At 27.4% G+C, this 23027-nt stretch overlaps 1 protein-coding gene across 1 annotated transcript in view; it reads left to right on the plus strand.

The window, feature by feature from the left end:
- Positions 1–23027, plus strand: part of LOC117178782 (protein MTO1 homolog, mitochondrial) — a 40974-nt gene that overhangs the window by 14023 nt on the left and 3924 nt on the right. Inside the window, exons 4-8 of the mRNA XM_033370254.1 lie at positions 368–664; positions 3656–3832; positions 4490–4897; positions 12297–12469; positions 20229–20681. Of these exons, the coding sequence (XP_033226145.1) occupies positions 368–664; positions 3656–3832; positions 4490–4897; positions 12297–12469; positions 20229–20681 (1508 nt within the window). The remainder of the gene's footprint in view (positions 1–367; positions 665–3655; positions 3833–4489; positions 4898–12296; positions 12470–20228; positions 20682–23027) is intronic.

Raw genomic sequence — 23027 nt, forward strand, 5'->3', positions numbered from 1 at the left:
GAATTTATGGAGGAGAATAGGGGAAATGGAGGATGAGGAAGCAGGGGGAATGAGGGTTGGGGAAGTAGGGGAAATTTTGGAGTGGAAGTGGGGGTTCGAGAAATGAGAGAGAGTTAGTAAAGGAAATAAGTGGAGATTAAGTAGTAGAATTGAGGGAAAATTGTGGGTGGGAAGTAGTGGAAGCGAGGGTTAGGGATAATGGGGAGGAAAGGGGCAATAGGGTGGGAAAGTATGGAAGGTTTAAATCATTTAATTGACGTCTTAATATGCTACGAAATCCTTTTTTCATTAATCATATAATATTTATAGTTTAAAAATCAAATGTAAAAACTAATTTTTTATCAATTATATCTTATTAAATTTCTAGGAGAGATGTCCTGCAATCCGTCCTTCGGTGGAATTGGAAAAGGGCATCTGATGAGAGAAGTAGATGCACTAGATGGGGTTTGTTGCAGAATATGCGATTTATCAGGAATATATTACAAAGTTCTAAATCGCAGTAAAGGACCAGCTGTTTGGGGCTTAAGGGCTCAGATTGATCGAAAGTTGTATAAAGAAAACCTGCAGGCTGAGATATTCAAAACGCCGGGCTTAGAAATTTGCGAATCTTCCGTTGAAGACCTGATATTACTGGAGGAATCCAAATGTTGTGGAATAATTTTAAGTAGGATTAATTTTCTAATCGTATCTTGATTGCAACTGTTAAAAATGAATTACGGAATGTCTACTCCCCTGAAAAATTTAGAAAAATTTGAATTGTATTGGAATTTTTATATATCTTCAAAAACTTGAAAGTAACAGAGATTTTGGTAAAAATCGTGGTATTTTTTTTAAAGTATGGTTACATTTTTTTAAATTGTAAAATTTAATTGAATAACAACGTTTTTTTATGTGTAAAAAAATTCACCTATTTAGTTGAGGGTTCAAGTATCTTGTTTAATACCCGGTGTTTTTTGTTTGTTTAAAATGAATTTTTTAAATTAAAAATTTAATTATTTCGGTTCAATATTCCACAATTTTGGTTGAATATTCCACAATTTCGGTTGAATATTCCACGATTCTGTTGAAAACTCTTTATTTTTTGGTTTGCCATTCATTTGTTTAACTGAAACTTTGACTATTCCATTTTCGTTTTAAATTTGATCATTTTTTTGAAAAATTAACTTTTTTTCCTTAAATTGTTCCTTTTCAGTTTAAAATTAAACTATTTGGTTGAAAATTAATTTTTTTAACTGAAAATTTAACTATTTTTTGGAAAATTCTAGTTTTTCTTGTGTGTTTACAATTAATTTTTTTAGATTGCAAATTTAATTAATCCATTTGAATATTTCATAACTTTAGTTTAAATTTCAAGTATTTATTTAAAAATTAATTTCCTTTGCTAAAAATTTAACTGTTCAATTTTGGAAGTGCCTCGTCCCGAAATTCAGGATAAATATTAAGTAGTATTTCGAGTCGATCAGATGCAGCCTTCAATGTTTGGTTGAAAAATTCTCTTTTTTAGTTTAAGATTCTTGTATTTTATTAAAAGTTCATCTTTTTCTAGAAAATTATTCTTATTGGTTGAAACTTCAACTATTCTAATTGAGAATTTCTTAATTTTAGTTGAAAATTTATCGTGTTGGTTTACAATTGAACTATTCCAGTTAAGATTTATCTTTTTCAGTTTTTAAAATTTTGTTGGCAGAAAATGATTTTTTTTTCCAGCTAAAACTTTAACTATTCCTTTTTTGGTTGAAAATTTACCTTTTTTGTTGAAAATTAAACAATTTGGTTTGAAGTTCATATTGCGGGTTGAAAATTTTTCTTTTTGGGTAGATAATTAATTTTCCTCATTGAAAAGTAATTTTTTTGTGGAAAATTCAACTATTCTAGTGAAAAATGCATTGTTTTAGTTTAAAATTCAGCTATACCAGTCAAAGATTTATCATTTCAGTTGAAAAATTAACTACAGTGAAGTCTTGCCTATTTCAAGGCTTACTTATTTCAAGTTAACCATGCTGAACTATGTCAATGCGCAATTCCGTCACCTACCACCACGGACAAATTAAAAAGAAGCCCGAAGAGCAGGAAGTCCTCATTGCTTTGAATTGAGTATTTTAGCATGACATCATAGGAATGCATACGAGTTTTTGGAGAAAATATTCTCAACCTCAGAATGCGTAATAAGTGTCATAATAGTAATATTCTTCAAGCGTAGAATAGATTTTCTCAGTCATTTCCACTTTATTGTCGATTGACGACCTTACAGTTTCTCGAAATAAAATATATAAAATTTGAGGTTAGTGTATCAGCTTGATTTGATTAGAATTAGGTAGACTATCCTCAAATTTCGGAATAGTTGGTTTTAATTCGTAAAGCTGAATGGTCTTCAACCGTTAAAAGGGTGAAACAGAACTGTGTAAATGCATTCCAAACTTGCAAAAAACTACTATTCAGACATTTATAACTTTTACGTTTATAATATTTGCTCCCTAAGGCGTAAGGATTCCGCTGTCAAGATCTGCCAATTATGTTAACTTTCCTGACATTCGGCCAAATATTTAAATTGTTTTTTTATTCTATTATATCGATTTTTAGTTAAAAAATTGTACTATTTCAAGGATATATCATGTTTGTCACGTTGTACGTTGCCAAAAAGACTTGAAAAACACTGACAGGCATGATGCGCAAATTCGTACACATGCTTACAGCGCGGGGATTGGTATAAGGCTGAGACAGCCAATGAACATCGCTTGACAAAAATCAACCGTGTCGCGGTAGCCCCTCCAGTTTTTAAATACGCAAATTTTTAGGCGTTGCGGCCCTTGGAATAGGCAAGAGTTCAGTGTATTTGTTTGGAAGTTTAATTATTTTCTTTAAAAACTCAACTGCATGGTTCAAAATTCGTGCATTCTGTTAAAAGTTCGTCTTTTTTGTTTGAAAATTCAGCTATTCTATAAAAATTGTGTCTATCTTGTTTAAAATGCAATATTCTTACTTGAAATGTTAGGAATTTTAAGTGTTTTAAATTGAATTTAATATAGTACTCACACTAATTTTACTGAAAAGATTATAGTTTCCCTATTTTCGTGAAAACCACTTTATTTCCCCTTATTTTTGTAGATTATATCCTAAAAATATATTTCATTCAAATTATTAATAAGTTACTAAGTTTTAAGGGTATGAACGTAAAACAAAACATTGCTTTGATTATTCGTCAAATTCATGGACTTTGGAACAAATTTAAAAATAATTAATTATGTTTTAATTATCATTTATTGATTTAATTATTCGTTGGTGATTATATATTTATGAATATCGTTTAATATTCTTTTTTAAAGTTTTCTCAATTAAATTCTTAGGAACTTGTACTATTAAGAATTTTATCACCCCGTAATGAAGTAGCTTTAACAAATAAAGAAGCAGTTTATTAATTTTACATATAAATAGTACTATTTTGACGCATTTCGACATTTGCAAGAACTAATAAAAAAACATTATATATCAGATACTCGCGAAATTGGATACAAATTTCGATTCGATTTTTTTAAACGTTGAGATACCTGGAAATAAGCCTAGAATTGTCGAGACATTTTTTCCAGGGTTTGAGTAGACAACCTGCATTAGCTTTTTGTTCCATAAATTAAATTCTAAAATTCTATTCGTTTTGCAGAGGATGGTACAAAGATATTCAGTGATGCAGTTGTGATAACGACAGGAACGTTTCTTAAAGGCCAAATTAATATCGGTTTGGAAACGAGGCCCGCTGGAAGAATGGGTGATGAGCCCAGTATTGCTTTGGCAGATACTTTAGAAAGATTAGGGTTTCGAATGGGAAGATTGAAAACTGGTAAATAAAAATTATAATTACAAGTAGGAGTAAATTCACGCACGCGAAGCGCGCGTGTTCATTTTTGGATTCTTATTTTCTAACATTAAAAATATGAACAATTTAAAAATACATTATTGAACCAATTTTTAAATATTAAGAGTTTTTGCAATTTTCGAAACAATAACTGATGTGGACAAAGGCTATCTTCGTGATGTCCGATGAGGTACGAAAGTGGACGTTTTCCACATTTGCGTCACGAAAAAATGGGAAAAAGGGCAATATTTCAAATGGAATGAAAAGCGCTTTTATAATGCATTTTCAATTTTAGGAACTCCACCCAGTCTTCAGAAGTCAACGATAGACTTCTCGAAATGCACAGTAAATTAAATTATTTTTGATATTGTTTCAAAACTTTTAAATATATTTTAAACTTGTTTCAACTTTTCACCATTTTTTTTCAATTCTACAAAATAAAAAATCGCCCTCCAACCTTCCAGATTCTCTTTTAAAAATTTGGGTTATCTTTTAAAATGTTTTTAAATATCTTCTTTAATAAAAAAAAAAGATATTCCCAGGAATCTTATAAGTTTCTTATTATCTTTGAACTTTTCAGAATTCCTATGCAATAATGCAAATGGAATGAAAAGCGCTTTTTTAATGCATTTTGAATTTCAGGAACTCCACCCAGGATTGAGAAGTCAACGATAGACTTCTCGAAATGCACAGTGAATCCTCCTGATGAATCTCCAACGCCATTTTCGTTTATGAACGAAAAAGTATGGCTGGAACCAGAGAAGCAGTTGAATTGTTACTTGACTTACACAAACGAGGCAGTCGGCAAAATTATCCAAGATAATTTGCATTGTAATTTACACGTGACGGAGGAAGTCACTGGGCCGAGATATTGTCCGAGTATCGAAAGTAAAATCCTGAGATTTAAAAAAAGCAAACACCAAGTTTGGCTTGAACCGGAAGGACTCGATTCGCCTTTAATTTATCCCCAAGGATTGTCTTGTACATTGCCGGAGGATAAGCAGCGGGAGCTTATTAGATGCATTCCTGGTTTGGAAAATGCTGAAATAGGTTCGTTTTTTTATGTTATTTATTTGTTTATTGATATTTTACACATCCCGCTTGACAGCAGGGTGCTAATGTATTTATTACAGTGTGGCCGTTTTATTCGAGAAAAAATGCCGGGTTTTTTGCCGATTCGCAACTCTTAAGTATAATTTTTTTTCATATGAAGTAATTAAAACTGAACTGAAAATTTAAGCACTCAAAGTGGAACCCTTTTTAATTTTAAATTTAATTTTAAACTTTTAAATTTTAACTTTAAAAAATTGAAGCTTAATAAATCTTTAATTCAGAAATTTTACACGTATAAAATGGAAGCTTTTAACACCAGGGTGTCCGGCGACCTTCAAAACCTTGAATTATCTTTGAAGTTTGTTTGAACCTTGAAAACCTGGAAATCTTTAAACCTGGAAATTAATTTTTTCTGAAAAAGAACTTCTCCTTCGCTTCACACACTCGCATTATTTTTCCAGGTGTTACATATTCAAATTTTTCAAGGAATCTGTATTATCATCAGAAAATAACAAAAATTTTCAACGTCTTTTCAGACTAGATGGAGCTGTGAACTAAAAATGTTGTTAATTACATTTTTTCTGCAAAATCGGAACTTATGTGGTTCGATTAGGTTTTTTTTCAGAAAAAATGTAATTGCAAAAAGTTTTAATTCATAGCTCCATATAGTCTGAAAATTACAAAATAATTTCAAAATTTTTTTAATATTCAAAAGGATTTTGTACGTTTTACAAAGACTTCACGGATTTTTTCATATTTAAAAAAGGCGTGTACACCAGATTTAAAATATTTCACAACAATTTCACAAAGCTTTTGAAAGTTTCGATAGATTTAAAGGATTTCAAAGATTAAAAAAATGTTAAGATTTGAAACGATTTCTAAAGGTTTTAAAACATTTTAGAGGATTTGGAAATATCTCACTAACATTTCAAATAATTTCATTATTTAAACCAATAAAAAATATTTAAGAAAAATTTCAAAAGATTTCACAAAGATTTCCAAAATTTCATAAAGATTAAAAACAAACTTTTCACAGAGATTAACAATATTTTCATGATTTCAAATGAAGACAAAAGATTGCAGAAAGATTTCACAAATATTTCAAATATGTTAAACTATTTCAAAAGGTTTTAATAAATTTGAGAACATTTTAAAATATTTCAATGATTTCAAATGACCTCAAAAGATTTCATATACAAAGATTAAAGAAAGCTTTTACAAGTTTTTCAAATGTTTCGTAACAATTTTTAAAAATTTACAAAGTTTTAAGATTTCAAGGATTTTAAAGATTTCAAGAATTACAAATGTTTACAGAAATTTTTAAAGATTTTATAGAAAGTTCAAGATTTCACAAAATTTTCAAGGATTTCTAAGACGACTTATGTTCGCAAAAAATTTGTAATTGGTTAATTTATGGTTCTGCTGTTTTCAATTTTGGCCAGTAAAAAATGAAATGGTTCATTTTTACGTCTATAAAAAACGGTTATTTCTTTATTTGATGTAGAAAAAGAAGACCTGGAAAAAATACCTTAAATTTCGTTCTTAAAAATTAACATTTTTCAATTTTACAATTTCAAATTAATTGCCGTTGAAGAATAAATCAATAAATTTGTAACTTTTAAATATTATATTTTAAACAATTCTAAGGTAGTAGCATTACAAATTAAACGATTTACATTTTTTTTATTAGAAGTTAAATTATCTTAATTTCAATTTATTGCACATTAATAATTCTTCAGTTGTTATTCATATATTAAAATTTGTTCTGAGTTTCTTTTCTATGTCCTTTTTAAGTAATTTTTAAATATAAAAAATAATTAAATATTTATCCAGGAATTTTAGGAAAATTTATTTACCTTCACTTTGTTTTAAATTTTGTCAAGTCTTTAAACTCTAAATTATTTTTATTATTCTTTCAAAACTTCTTAATATCTTTTAAACTTATTCGAACTTTTCCCAATTTTTTTCTCAATTCTGCAAAATAAAAAAATCGCCCTCAAAACATCCCGATTATTTTCTAAAAATGTTGGTTATCTTTTAAAATGTTTTGAAATCTTTTTAAATATTCTCTTTAATTAAAAAAAATTAAAATATTCCCAGGAATATTATACATTTTTATTATCTTTAAACTTTTTAGAATTCCCAGAAATCTTTTAAACTTTAGGTTCAAATTCTTGAAAAATCTACCTTTTGTTTTAAAATTTTTTTAATCTTTTCCAATTTAAAATTATTTTCCACTCTTTTCAAAACTTCTGAGCTCAACTTACTCGAATTGTTTTTAAATGAATAATTGTTTAATTGATTTTCTATTTAAAACAATTTAGTTTCTAAGTATTTGATTATGAATATTTGAATTATAATTGTTCGTTTTAAACGCTCAATCAAAAATTGCTAAACATTATAGAATTGTCCTTTGTTTGAATGAACATTTTTTTAAAGGAATGGATTAAAAGTGGAATATTTTACACTGAAGCAACATTTGAATAGTATTTGAAACTGATTTTAAATGAAAAATAGTTTACAAGGTTTCAATCGGACGTTTACATTTGTTTAACTATTGAGGCTTTCGAATTGAAACAGTTAAATTTTCAACGGAATAATATGTAAATTCATTCATTTTGGACAGATTCCAATTCATCTTGTAAAATCATTTATGTTTCAACATTCAATACTCGAACTAAAGTTCAATTTTAAAAAAACATAATAAGTATATATCTACAGTTGATCAACTTCAAAATTTTTAAAATTCAAAAACCGTCATTTTCATGCTCTTTTAATTTTTAATTCTTAAAGTAAAAGATATTAGAATAACGCATTGTAAACTGAATGATTTACTTACTTATTTATTTAATGATTTGTAAACGTTAGGAATTGAACGCAGGATTTAAAACAAGTTGCAGTCGAACTTATTTTTAATTGTATTATATCAAGTGATATGAAATTTGTGAGATTTCAAGAGATTGGACAGATTTTTCTATTAAAAATGTGAAAAATTCCCGGTCTTGGTTTAGGTTTTTGAGAGCGCGGACAGTAAAGGAGAAATTTAAGTAGTAATGGTCAGTATATCGCGAGACACTACGGCTGTCGGCGCACCACTGTCGACCGCTACTACTTCGAAATATTTCAAGTGTGCCACTTTGAAAATCGATAGTTCTATTTCCAATCAATTCATACAGTTTTCGATTCGTTTTTATATAAAAATAATACCTACAATGTTGTTGCAACAAACATTTTTTTTTTTAAGTTATTAACAGTCAAAGTTCTTGATCATTTTTTTTTTTCAAAAATGGATTACTCGGGAACGGTTCATCGAAATTCAATAATTGATTTATGAAAATTTTTGTTACGAAGTACACTTTACGATAAAAAATTGTTCATTAGTAAAAAACATTTTTTTATTGTTTAAATAATACTTTGTTTTAAACAGTTGAAAATTAAACAAACTTCTCCGCCTGTGAAAGAATTTTTTCACGTTCCATTAGATTCTACAATCTTTTCCGAAAGTTTTGGTGAAAAAAAAGGTTTGTATTTTGCAGTAGTTCAAAAGTTATTGATTTTTTTGTGACCGCGCTAAAAAAAGGATGAATTTTCAACAAACTAGATCTATCATCAACTAAAAAAATCGATTTTTAACCAAAAGTTGAATGGTTAATTTTTCAGTTAAAAATATTAAATAAAGAAAATAATATTATCAAAATAGTGCACTTTTCCAGAAAATAGATGAATTTCGAACAAAAAGAAGAAAGATACATTAAAAAAAGTATTTTTTTTTAATAATGGGGATCAACTTTCAGCCAAGAAATAGGGGAATAATTGGAAAATAAATGATTTTGAATGAAATTATTGCGGGTATCATATCAAGTACAATATCAAACTTTCTACCGGCTATAGTTAATTTTTTAATCATATATGTTCATAAAAAAAATGCATTTTTAATCAAGCGGTTCAACTTGTGAATTTCAAAGAAAAAAATTGAATAGTCAAATTATTATCATTGAAAGATTAGTTTTTAATACAAAAAATAATTGTCCACCTAAAATTTTTTAACGAATCCGTTCAAACATTCAACCTAGTAGTTGAATTTTAAACCAAAAAAGATGAATTTTCAAAGAAAATTTAGTAGTTGGTATTTAAAATAATGGAGATTTAAAGTTTAAATGCCAACTATTAAATTTTTTTATTTTGAAAATTCATCTTTTTTTGTTTAAATTTTAACTACTAGGTTGAATGTTTGAACCGATTTGTTAAAGAAATACTTTTTTGATAAAAATTAATCTTTCTGGTTGAAAATTGCACTATAATTTGTTGAAGATTAAACTATCGCGTCCGAACGTGTTCGACCAGCGCTGGAGGTCGGAGCGCGGTCACAAAAAAATTATTAACTTTCTAACTACTGCAAAATACAAACTTTTTTTCACCAAAATTTTCGGAAGAGATTTTAAAATCTATTGGCACGTGAAACAATTCTTTCAGAGGCGAAGAAGTTTGATTAATTTTCAATTATTTGAAACAAACGATTATTCAAACAATTAAAAAATGTTTTTTTACTACCGAACAATTTTTTAGCGTACAGTATACTCCGCAACAAAAATGTTCATAAATCAGTTATTGAATTTTGGTGAACCGTTCGCGAGAAATCAATTTCTGAAAAAAAATTTGTTTGCAAAAATATTTTAGGGGAGTTGTTTTGATATAAAAACGAACTGAAAACTGTATAAATTGATTGAAAATAGAACTATCGATTTAAAGTAAAGTATGAAGATGATTCGCAGAAATAATTTTGCTTTTTTTATTCCGGGTTTTTTAAATTTGTTTGTTTTATTATTGAAAGGATTCAAAGTTTAGAAACAGAAAAATGTAAACGGAAAGAATGTTGGATTTATAATGAATGAAATTTGCTGGGATTAATTTCCAATCTCTGAAATTGTACAAAAGAAAGGAAGCTAAAAGTTTTTAAATAAATATATATGAGGTTTTACCTAATATGCTAATACAGACTAATATGTTTCTTGAATCTTCTTTTTCAGTTAATAAGTTTTTTTATGACTTAAGATACTTGGAATAAAAAAAGCCTTTAACCTTATTGAATTTTTATATTGGCTTCAGTAAAAATAATTAGACTTTATAAAAAAGTCACAATAAATTATTTTAAACTGGAATCGTTTAAAATTAGACAATCTTGAATTTAAATTCAATCTAGAATTTGAAAACAATTATATTTTATAGTTGAAAAACAAATACAAACCCATGACTAGTTAAATAATTCATTTTAACCTGAAATGTCTTTTGTTGCTAGAATGAACGTTTTGAAATTAATCAATTTTAAATTAAAAAACTTTAAATAATTAAATTAATGACAGCCCAAAGACTTGGATGTAAAATAAACATTAAATTAGAAATTCTTTAAATTGTACATTTTCAAAGACTTGAAGGCTATAAAAGTGGAGACATTTTCATTTTTAGGCTCACTAATTTAAATAATTATACTGCTTAGCATTTATAACCGAAAGTTAGGCAATTTTACAACAAAAAATTGACCATTTCCAAATTTACAGCATTTAAATACAAATTTTTTATTTTAATTTCAAAAAAATGGTACAATATCAAGTTTAAAGCCTTTCAATTTTAACATTCACAGATTTCAAAACTGCACAAAAAACAATTTTCATTTTTTTTGTAATTCATCGAAAATTTTGCAGATTCGCGAAATTCCCGAAAATCTCTGAATTCCATGAAATCCTTAAATATTCAAAATTCCTACAATTTTTTGAATTCCCTAGCACTCTGAAATCTGAATGATCTAATTTCCCTGAAATCCTTAAATATTCTAAATTTATTGAATTTTTTAAATTCCTTCAGTTCTCTAAGTCCCGTATATTTCTTAAATATTCTGAAAGATCTACATTCCTTGAATTTCCTAAATGATCGGAAATTCTCTGAATTTCCTGTTATACTTGAATATCCTAAATTCCTTGAATATTCTAAATTCCTAGAACTCTACAAATCCCGTCCAAAATACAAATTTTGAAGTCCTTGGAATTAAGGAAGTTCTAAGAATTTAGGTAATTCAAGGAATTCGGAAAATTTATAGAAATTCAGTAGTATCTGGGAATTCGGAGGAATTCAGTTGATATTTTAATTCCCGTGCCCTCAAAATATTAGTCAATTTATTAAAAATTTTATACGTGCTATTGGGAATGGTGGTCTACTATTTCGCCACCTGGCGTCGAAAACTGGAACTAGAAAGAGTAGGTACAATTTTAAAGATGTAAATTAATTTTTCCATAAAAGTGTTTTGCGATAGCTTTGCGTCAATGAAATTTAAATCGAACTCTGAAGCTAACAATTTTTCCATTTGAATTAATAAAAACTAAGCTGCAAATGAAAGCAGTTAAATTCGAACTCTTGAATTTCAAACTTTTAAAATTGGAGTTTAAAAGTTTTTTTTATTCAATAATTTTGTATTTAATTCTGATTCAAATGCTGAATAATTCACACGTATAAAATGGAAGCTACTAAGACTTTTAAACTGAAACATTTTTAACTAAATGCTGTTGAACTGCAAAATAAATTTTTTAACTTTTATGAATTGTAGAGTTCAAAGATTCAGATTTAGTTCTAAAAATATAAATCCACGTTAAAATTTCGAATGCTCTTAAGTCTAAATTGAAGAATCAAATAATGAATTAAAATGGTTTCAAAATTATAGCATTTAAAGCAATTTTAAGCCAGAAAAATTAAAAATTGAACGAATACATTTTTTTTATAAACTGAACACTTCTTAAATTAAAAGTTCAATTATTTATATTTGAAATGGTTAAAAAAATCCTAAAAATGCCTCCAAATCTTATTCGAAAATCTTGAAACATCTGCATGTTGTTTAAATTTTTTTTGAAATTTTTTATTATTTTTGACGTTATTTCAGAACTTTTAAACATCCTTGAAAATTAATCAAGTTTAAAAAAAAATTTTTGATTCTGCCAAATTAAACAAATTTCCTTAAAATCTTCCACATTTATTTTTGATAACTCTGTAAATCTTTCTAAATCTTTTTGAATAATCACTCAAAATTATCTTTTGAAAGTTTATAATTTTTTTTTAAATCAAAATAAATGGAACAATAATCTACACCCATTTGTCTTCGATAAAAGCTTATTTTTAGTATCCTATAGTACTTTAAACTCCACAAAAAGATCGTTAAAATACTTTTATGCACAAATTAAAATGCATCTTTAAAATTATACCTATTATTTCTAGTTCGGATCTTTCTCACCGGATGGCGTACCGCAGTTTAACCATTCGCAATAACAGAGTGAAAATACTGCGAAACGCTCTAAATTTAATTGCCATTAAGTCTCTAATTCTGTGCTTTAATATAAGTTTAATTTCTAAACAGTAAGGCCAGGATATGGCGTAAACTACGACTTCATAGATCCTCGGGAACTGACCTCACAATTAGAAACGAGAAAGGTATCAAATTTATTCCTCGCTGGACAAATTAACGGAACAACTGGATACGAAGAAGCTGCAGCGCAAGGAATAGTCGCAGGAACAAATGCAGCTGCAAAAGTATGTAAATCTAAAGCATACTAAATTATGGGGTGCTACTAGTGGGGGGGGGGTGCTTCCACTGTTCAGAACTTATAAAAAATAATCAAAAAATAAATAACAAACACACAAATAAAGAATCAAAATTATCAAATTATCAAATTTTCCAAATTTCAAATAACGACAAGATCTTCAATTGACAAAAAATAAAATCCCGAATTTAAAAATATCCGAAACTAAAACTCACCGACTTCAAAACCGACTTGTAAAATAAACATATTATTAAATTCCCATGATTATTTCAATTCTCGAAATTTAGAACTGCTGAACATAGTTAATTGAATATTAATTTATAAGCTATTAATATAATTATAAATAAGGCGAACAATTTAATTAATTAATTATTAATTATTTTCATTAATTTTTTTATTTCGTCAAACTTCAATTTCAGGAATAGAAATATTTATGGGAATTTAACAATTCATTTATTTTATATTTAGCAATTTTTTTCTTCCTAATTTATTATTTTGTTATTCATTTTTTCATTATTTTTGTTATTCCCGGATATTCAAACACTTTTATATATTGTGATGAAGAACTAATTTTTTGTTATATTGCGGTTTAAAAATATAATGCTACTATGTAATAAATATGGTTATTATATCTATAGATGTTAAACAAGGAATATGATAAATCCTAAAATATTTTTTTCTATCACAATGAAATAACGAACTCTTAAATGTGATATTTTAAATTTTGTATGTCACACTTAAAGAAAGACCATTAACGAATATTTTTTTTATCTTTGACAACACTCAAATTGATCGAAAATTATTTTTCGAATTGCTATATTAAATTCATGTTGAAATTAAATTCTGAGAATTAAGAACAAGAAAATAAGTATTATCACCTTGTTTTTAAACTAATGTGAATATAATTTTCATAAGATTCTTTAGAAAATTTTAAAGATTTTTTAATATTTCAGGCTTGTCAAAAAAGAATCTAGAATTTTTGAAAGAATTTTTTTTATAATATAGGATTTTGCGACATATTATGAAAAATGTTTCCGAGTTTTCAAATATTTGTAATCTATTTAAAACTTCTTAAATTCCTGAGAATATTTTTAACTGACGAATTTTTCTCAAAATTTTCAAATATCATATCAAATTTAAAGAAATTACCTTAAAATCTTCTAAATTTTCCCATCAATTTTAAGAAAATTTGTTTATTCGCTTGAAAAATTTCGAAATTCTTTTAAATTCTACTAAATATTTCTTGAATTTACACAATTTTTGTTCGTTTTTATTTTGTAATCTTACCAAATTGAAACAATTTGCTTTAAAATCTTCTAAACTTTTTTAAAAAAATTTTAGGAAATTGTTTGTTATGTTTAAATATCTTTTCCAATTTTCTCTTAAGAATCATTTTTCAAAATAAAAAGTTGTTTAAAATTTGCACACGAATATACGAAAAATTCTGTTTTTCTTTTTATCTTGTCAGACCTTTGAAACCTTCTAATTTCTAAAAATTATTTCAATTTTTCTTTAATTTTTTATTTATTATGCAAAATTAAAAAAATTGCCTTAAAATCTTTCCGATTCTTTTTTCACTATTTTTTAAATCTTCTAAAATATTTTAAAATAATCTCTTCAAATTAATTTTTAGAAGTAAAAAATTACTAAAATTTTTCTTAGGAACCTGAAAAAATGTCTTTCATTATCGTGAAACTTTACAAAATTCTTAAAAAATCTTTACAAGTTTTAATTATTTATGAATCGTTTAAAAACTTTTTAATATCTTTTGAACTTACTCAAATTTTTTCTAAAATTATGTAACATGGCAAAATTTCGCTTTAAAATCTTTCACCATTTTTATAGATTTTAGGAAATAATTCAAAATTTTTTGTGATCTTTTTTCGATTTTCTCTTGAAATTCCTTACGAAACAATCATTAAAAAATTTACCATGCATTTCAAGGACTTTTTTTCACAACCTGACAAAATTCAGTTTACCTAAAAAAATTGGTAAATCCTAAAAAATTTAAAAAAAAAAGATGGCCTTAAAGTCTTCGATATTATTTTAACCCACATTTGAAAATCTTTAAACTTAAATTTATTCTTTTAAAATCAAACCGAAACCATTTCTCCTCAGATCTTTCATAATTATTAAAAAGCTTCTAACTCTTTTATTCGGGGTCTTCGGGTGTTCTCTGAGTTCACTTTTATAACCTGATTTTCACACCGGAGCGATAAACATCAGCATAATCAATGGAAATGATTCAAACCAGAGTATTCTAGAAGGTTAGGGAATTTCAAACCGATCAAAAGAAAACCTGAAAGAGTGATGCAATTTTCGATAAACGTAAGTTGAAATTATTTTTATTGTTCTGTTGAATTGTCATCTATTTGGTTGAAAATTAATTTGTTTTGGTTGAAGATTGAACTATTTCTTTTTTTTTGAAATTGTATCTTTTTGGTTGAATTCAACTTAATTTGGTTTAAAATAAAAATATTATTTTGTTGAAATGTCAACAATGACATTTTTCGTTGAAAATTTATCTTTTCTGGTTGAAGATTCAACATCAAAGAACGTTAACAGTGGAACTGTTTTATTAAAAATGCATTTTTTTTTTGTTTGATGATTCATCATTGTAGTTAAAAAGTTTTTTTTGCTTCTTTGAATATTTTTTTGAAAATTAATTTTCTTAAATGACAATTTAACAATTCCATTTGCAAATTTGCAAATTTGTCTTTTGGTAGAAAAATAATCTTTTGGATGGACAGTTTAACTATTTGTTTGACTTTTTTTTTCGAGATTTATCATTTTATTTCAAAATTCATTTCTTTAACTGATAATTTAACTATTCAATTTTTTGTGGAAAATTGACCTTTTTGCTTCTTAAGTTTTATCGAATCTTTTAAAGGTGAAAATTTTTTTTTGGTTTTATTTTGAAAATTCTACTTTTTTGAGTCGAAAATTAAATTATTTTGAATACAAATTTATTTCTTAACTGAGAAATGAACTATTATATTTTTGGTTGGAATTTCAATTATTTGGTTAAAATTTTTTTTTCGAAGAATCGTCATTTTAGATAAAATTTAATTTCTCCGGTTGAAAATTTTAACTATTTTGTTGAAAATCCATTTTTTATTGAAAATTAATTTTCTGAACTGGAAATGTAGTTATACAGTTATACCATTTGTTTTTGAAAATTTACCTTTTAAAGTTAAAATGCATTTATTTAGTTAAAAACTTATATTTTGGGGGCTAAAATTAACATATTTTGGAAGAAATTTAATATTTTCGATTAATATTTTTTTATTTAATGCCTGAAATAACTTTCTTGGTCGAAAAATAAATTCTTTTTTTTTTAACTTTCCTTCCTTTTTTCCAAACGTTTCGTGATAATTAATCTTTTTCTGTAGAAAAACAATTTTATTAGTTTATTATTTTAAATTTATCCTTTTGATTAAAAATTAATTTGTTTGGTTGACAAATTAACTATTTTGTTTAAAATTCGTTTGTTTATGTTGAAAATTTATTTTTCTAACTAAAAATGTAACTATTCCATTTTTTGTAGGAAATTCATCTTTTTAATTTGAAAATTCATGTATTTTATTGAAAATTGATCTTCCAGTAGAAAATTAATCTTTCGGATTAAAAATTGATTTTTTTGGGCTGAAAAATGAACTATTTCGCAGAAAATTCGACCTTTTGACTTGTAAATTCCACATTTTTGATTGGATTTTTTAGTTTTTATTAATTAAAAATCTTTCTTGGTTAAAAATTAAATTTTTTTGTAGAAAATTCCTCTTTTTGGTTTGAAAGTTAGTCTGTTTCAATTGAGGATGCAACTAATTGGTTGGAAATTCATATTTTTTGGTGTAAATATCAACTATTACAGTTTTCTTTGAGAATTTATTTTTTTTTTTAATCTATGATTCATCACTTTGGTTGAAAATTAAAATATTTGATTAAAAATTCCTTTTTTGTCGTTTGAAAATAAATTGATTTGACTGAAAAATTAATTTCTTACTATTTTAGTTCAAAGTTTCTCGTTTAACTATCTGGTTAAAATTTTGTATATTGTACGTAAATTGCGATTGATCCCTAAAAAATCGTTATGACTGTTTTCGCTTAAAGAGATTTAAATAAATTTAGAAACAAACTTTTTTTCATTTAAGAAAATGACATTGCGCAAGCGCGAAAAATTTTTAGCACTTCCGTTGGAGTTCAGGACAATTGTTCACTGAAACGTATGTGGGAATAGTAAACAATGAAGAAGAAAAAAATTTCGAACAATTGGAAGTTAAAAAACTTCCCACAAAAGAACTTTCTCATGTACCAGGAGAAAATCCATTGAAAAGGAAAAAGGTTGATGCGCACAAGAAGTGCTGTTTTGGGAAGTATAAAATTGGCAGTCGGTGCACGAAACAATTCAGTTTCGAGTTGTTTCATTTTGAATATTTGATTTATAATTACTCATTTTATATTAACAACCAAATATCGCTTAAATTTACCAAACTGCTACTTTGTTTCATTACAAAATTTTGAGAGTGAGCAAGTAATTTTCAATTATTTATACTCAAACTGCATTTTAAAATTCTTCCCATTGCAAATTCACGCTTTAAAATAAATTATTTTTCCATATTGTATAATAATAAAAATAAACATCTCGAAGCAATTTCAATAAAGCTTATTTGAAATTATCGTGTGCTATGAAATTCGTAATATTTTAAGTGATTGGATGGATTTTTTCTCTTAAGATTGGTCAAATTCCCAGTTAAAAATAGATTTACTGATATATTTCTCGTCTTTTACAAAAAATTCCTACCTTTCCGGTCAAGCGATCACCCTGATTTCAAGAGTACTATATAAAATCATGAATAAAAAATATTTCCATTTCTTTCAGTTTTACGTATTTATTACAAACAATTTTTTCACTGTTTTTAAACCATATTTCTTTTATTATACGAATTTTCAGAGAGAAAAATGTTCAAAATAAAAAAATCGCACTTGCATTTATTTCGATAATTTGCAAGCCACGTGAATGTCAAAACTGACAACCTATTTATAATGATAGATATCAATTCATTTTCAACTGAATTTTTTTTAAATGCTTCATGAACCTTTTTTATATATATTTTTTTTTTTTTATAATTGCCCCACATTATCCCTTTGGTACATTGTTAACAGCATTTTAACCACCTTTTTAACTGACAAATGGTATTTTTTCCACCTTATCATGCAATAATTCAGCACCTGACATTTGATTTTCATTCACTTTCACATTAAAATCGGGTAAGATAGTGTACATTTTACCAAAAAATTGTCCTGAATTTTTAAATGTCCGCTAAGTGTCATGGCGGCGCGTAAGCTTCCGCTTTTAAATGAAAAACACTATTGGGATCTGAAATCATGACGTGAGAAGGGGGATTTAAACAAAGATTGCCGGCGACAACGGGGTGAGATGTCGCTCAGCATTGCTGAAATTTGTAAATTTACGTTATCCACTCCTTCGTGTAGAAATTTTGTGGAAGGAGAAAAGGTGTGACACGCTGGACACATATTATTTTCTGTAAACCAGCCAGATGATCAAACGAGCATAAAGCTAATTGTTTTTTGTTTACAATTGTCCAGTTTGCGGTATCAGTTTTAAGTACCTTTTCTCTACACTGCAATCTACAAAAAGTACATTTTCAGATCATAATTGAGCATGTTTTTTATGTATAAAGAAGGAAATTATTCACTCTAATAATAATATTAATATTTTCTTGGCAGTTTTTGAAAAAACTTCAAACAGGCAAAACTCAAGTTTTCAAAATATTTTCGATATGTATAAAAAATAAAAGCGATTTTGCTTAATTTATTTTAGGGAACTTGTAATTAGTTCCTATCAAATTTCTGAGGTTATAAAATAAAACTATGGACAATTAAGATGACTCAAATGGTATATCTAAATTGTTTGTAAATTCAAAATATTAGAAAATGTATTTTGCTCTAGAAATAAATGTGAACTGATCTGTTCGAAATGAGTAATCCTCACTTAAAAAATGCAGAGAACAAACACACATATTTTTGAGGTTACCTACTTCTCCAGTTTTAGAACATTTTCCCATCGCTTGCTCCGATTGATCATTTCTTTAGACTTATTTTTATTAACAGCTTTAACAAAACTTTTTTTAGGCAAGGGAAATTGATGAAATCTAACATCTATGTTTTTGCTAGCCTTGCTTGAACATCCGAAAACAGAGCAAAATCTTTTACTTTTGCTTTTCCTCGGACGGAATTTCGTACCTAGATCGTCTATTTCTGCATTATCGGACATTTTTTTAATTTGATGATTTAAATCATAGCATTCAAAAAATATATTTATATTCTACAGCACACAGCCTTTTAAAAACGACCCCGTTATTTTAGTGCGAAATTTAGCCACCAGATGGCATATCGCTGTATTTCAGATCCCAATTGGGATCTGAAATACTCGAATACGCCACCTGGTGACAGAAACGGAAAGATTTTACAGGGTATTTTTACAGTGAAACCGGGATAAAAATAAAAAGTTACAAATAAAATAAATCAAGAATTATCAATGGAGTTTTCGCTCTTCTACTGCTCGAAAGCAAAAAACTGTTCGGTTTTTCTGAAATGTAAATAAACTTCTATTTATAAAAAAAAATATACCAAAAATCTTATAGTAAATTTACAGCATTTACTGATAGTATGGTTCGAGAATTTAAACAGAATAAAGTAAAAAATGCACGAAATTTAAACGGATTTTCAAGCTTGTTCCACTGCTAATAAAAAAGTTTGAAGAAAAAGTTATAATCATGGTCAAGTATTTATCGTTTTTATTCTTCAATGATTTTTCAGCATTACGAGTGAAAATAAAGCAGGCTCTAAATAAAAATATTATTTTATGTACAAATATATCAACATAACCTCAAATCTGAAAAAAGTTACTGCTGATTTGTCATTTCAAGTTGATATGAATTAAATCTTGCATTGAAATGTCGATAGTTAATATTTATGAGGGGAAAAATTGAAGGATTTATTATTTAGACAACAAGAGTTTTTAAATTCAAAGTTTGCAAAAAAAATGCAATAATAGAAACTGAAGTTTCATTTTCCACCTCTTCCGCAAAATATAAGGTGTCCTGCATGTAAAATTCTTTCTCCTTCTACGAAGTTTCTACGTGCCGGTGTAGATTTGGTGAAATCACAAATTTGAGCTATTGTTACTTTCATTTTTAAGGTTTGAGACTAATTTTCTTCAATGTTTTTACATGAGCCTTATGAGATGTCTACCTACTGTCGCCGGCCATATCGCTTTTGCCGCTAGTGATGCCCTCAAGATTTCAGATCCCAATTGATCTACAAGGTGTAAGGTTGTTTTCATACCTGAAAGAAAAGTTTATAAGAGTCAGGGAAAGGGACGGAATTTCGAAATCGGGATATAACTGAGTTTGGTATTAACCCTTAATTGTCACACGTCCAACCAATATCGGTAATTGTCACACGGGGTCCATTGGACCCCAGCGTAGAAAACTGTGGATAATTTCTCGAGTTTTGAATAGACTTTTCTGAAACTTAATGTGGATGTTCCGGAAAGCCTTGTGAACAATATGCTATTACTCATATAAAAAAATTCAGATGCTAATATAGTAAAAAAATGCAAAAAATAAAGCAGGCATTATAGAAATATTCGCGAGTGAAAAAAGCATGGGGTCCGTTAGACCCCGAGTGGCAAGTAAGGGTTAAAAATACTTGTTGCTTTTCAGGTCTTGATGAAACCCCCACTGGAAATAAGTCGAAGCGAAGGTTACATCGGAGTCTTGATCGACGATTTGACAACGCAAGGAGCGACCGAACCTTACAGAATGTTCACAAGTAGAGCCGAATTTCGATTGACCTTACGACCTGATAATGCAGATCAGAGGCTCACTGAAAAAGGATTTCAGTCGGGCTGTGTCTCCAAAGAACGGTTTGATAAAACTAAACGGATGCAACAAAATATTATTGAGTGCATACAATTGTTGAAGTCTATTCACAATCCGCGTAAGGAGTGGAGAAGGTTGTTTAGAATCAAGAAAATGACTACAACTTCACAGAAAAATGCCTTTGATTTGTTAGGTGTTTTGGATTATGGCGTGACGTTGGATCAATTTGTGGAAAAGATGCCTGAGATTTTCGGACGCTTCCAGGGAGATTCTGTCCTCGCAAAGAGACTCAAGGTAATGATAAAAAGCAACTCCTTTTTTTTCCATTTTTTATTTTTTTTTCATAAAATTTTTTAGCGAGGGGTCGTCTGAACCGGGAAAATTTAATAATAACTTAATAAGTTACAAACAGGGCCCCCAAGCTAGTGTGTATTGCACCGCGACAAAATTTTGGGTAAATAGTTCCGAAGCCCTTTCGCAGAGGCACTACATTCACCATACACACAAAATTGTCATATAGGTTATGAATCACCAAAAATAATAAATAAGTATATTTTCAATGGTTTAGATAGCAGTAAACCCATTTTTTTAAACACACAATATCAATTTTGTATGAAGCGAATGTTCAATTTAACCAAATATTCTGGAAAAATTGAGAAACATTTTTGGTTAAAATCTTTAAAATATCACTGACGCTACCATAACTCTCATACTTTTTAAAGAATGGGCTGTTCAATTTCACCTGTAAATCCATTAATTTTAATTTCATCAGGCTTATTAACCCTTAAGGGGCACACTTCCGTAAAATGACATAAAGAGCATACTGGGTGTTAGGTACCCAAGGGTATTCAAACGTGTGCTGTGCCGACGGCATTGGATAGTTTTTTACAAGAAAATCAATTAATGATGTTTAATGTATCTAGTTTAAAGAGAAAAAGGTATCATAACAGTCTCCTTTCGCTCAAAAATTAATATCTTTTTAAGTTGTTGATATTTTTACTTAAAATTTTACTTGAATACTTCTGAGGTATGGTGCTTCAAAAATAAAATTAGTCTTGTAGTGTTCTTTCCAAAGGAGGTATTTATTTAAAAAAATAAAAGCTTCAATTCGATTAAAAATGAAACAACGTACTTTGTATGCTTAAACGATTTTATTGATCTTAAACTGCGTATAAAAATTATGAAAAACATAATTATGTGAAAATGACATAGAAAAATGGCTTTTGATGTAATTTGTCAATCTGGCGCCATATGTTCCATTTTCTTGAATTTGGTACGTTTGTTAAAGCGCAAATAAGTCGCTGGGAATTTTACACCCAGTAAGCCCTTTAAGGGTTAATAAGAGAGTCAATTAAAACATATTTAATAAATGTATTTGTTGGCGTTGTGGATTTAACAAGTAAGTATATGAATTTTATAAAATTCGCAATATTTGTTCACTAACAATTAAATGCTATATTTTAACGAAAGTTTATGTACATTATAAAAGTAATATAATATAATGTTCTTTTTTTGGTTGTAAAAAAATAACAGTAATTAATTTACTGGAGAAATCGTCAGCATTTTGTACTATTTTCGATCTTTTTTTTTCTTCAATTTTGCCACAAGATTAAAAAATATATATATTTAACAGAATGAAAAAAACATGTTTATTAATTACTTTTAGCGGTTTATCACATTTGTGAGTTTTTTTTTAGTAATAAAGATGTTGTGTGCAGCCTAGCTGAGGACAATAATAAGAATACAAAGTTGTTCGTGAACTATCTACCCAAAACTTTGTCGTGGTGAAATACATACCAGCTTGGAGGCCCTGGTTTCAAAATCACTTTCATATTTCAGACTTTATACTCTTTTTCCTATTCCCCTCTTTTCCCTTTTTTCAAAGAATAGTTCTTTTTAACCCTATTTTCAAAAATCATCATTTTAATCGACATTTTAAAGATTCCATTTTAGGTTTAACATCGATCTTTTTAGTTAAAAATTCAACTAGTTGGTTGAAAATTCATGTATTATGTTGAAAATTCCTATTTTTGGTGCAAACTGAATCTTGCTTTGTTAAAAATGCATCTTTTTTTTGCTGAACATAAACTGGTTGAATGTTCGTTTTTTTGTAAATTAATTTTTCAAACTAAATTCAACGATTCCGTTTTCGGTTGAAAACTTTTTGTTTTGTTAAAAACTCAACTATTTGGTTCTAAATTCATTTATTTTGTAGATAGTTTGGGGTTTTTAATAGAAAATTAATCTTCTTGGCTAAAAGATTGTTTTTTTTTTAAGGATTCATAATTTTAGATGAAAATTGATATTTTTTATTTGAAATTCACTATTTGCTTGAACTTTGAACTCTATTTGAAAGTTACTTTTTTTAAGGTTCATCGTTTTGGTTGGCAATTCATTTATTTTGTTACAAATTAAATCATTTTCTCAAAAAATAATTTTTTTTAATCATTGATTTTTTAATGAAAAATGTTTTGTTGAAAATTGATGTTTAATTGAAAATTGATCTTTTCTAGTTGAAAGTTCATTTATTCAAATTGATTTATTATATTACAAATTCCTCTTTTTTGGTAGAAAATTCATCTTTCTTGTAAAATGTTCATCCTTTTTTCGTTGAAAGTACTACTTTTAGGTGAAAAGTTT

The sequence above is a fragment of the Belonocnema kinseyi genome, chromosome 8 (assembly GCF_010883055.1).
Source record: "Belonocnema kinseyi isolate 2016_QV_RU_SX_M_011 chromosome 8, B_treatae_v1, whole genome shotgun sequence".
NCBI classification, from domain to species: domain Eukaryota; kingdom Metazoa; phylum Arthropoda; class Insecta; order Hymenoptera; family Cynipidae; genus Belonocnema; species Belonocnema kinseyi.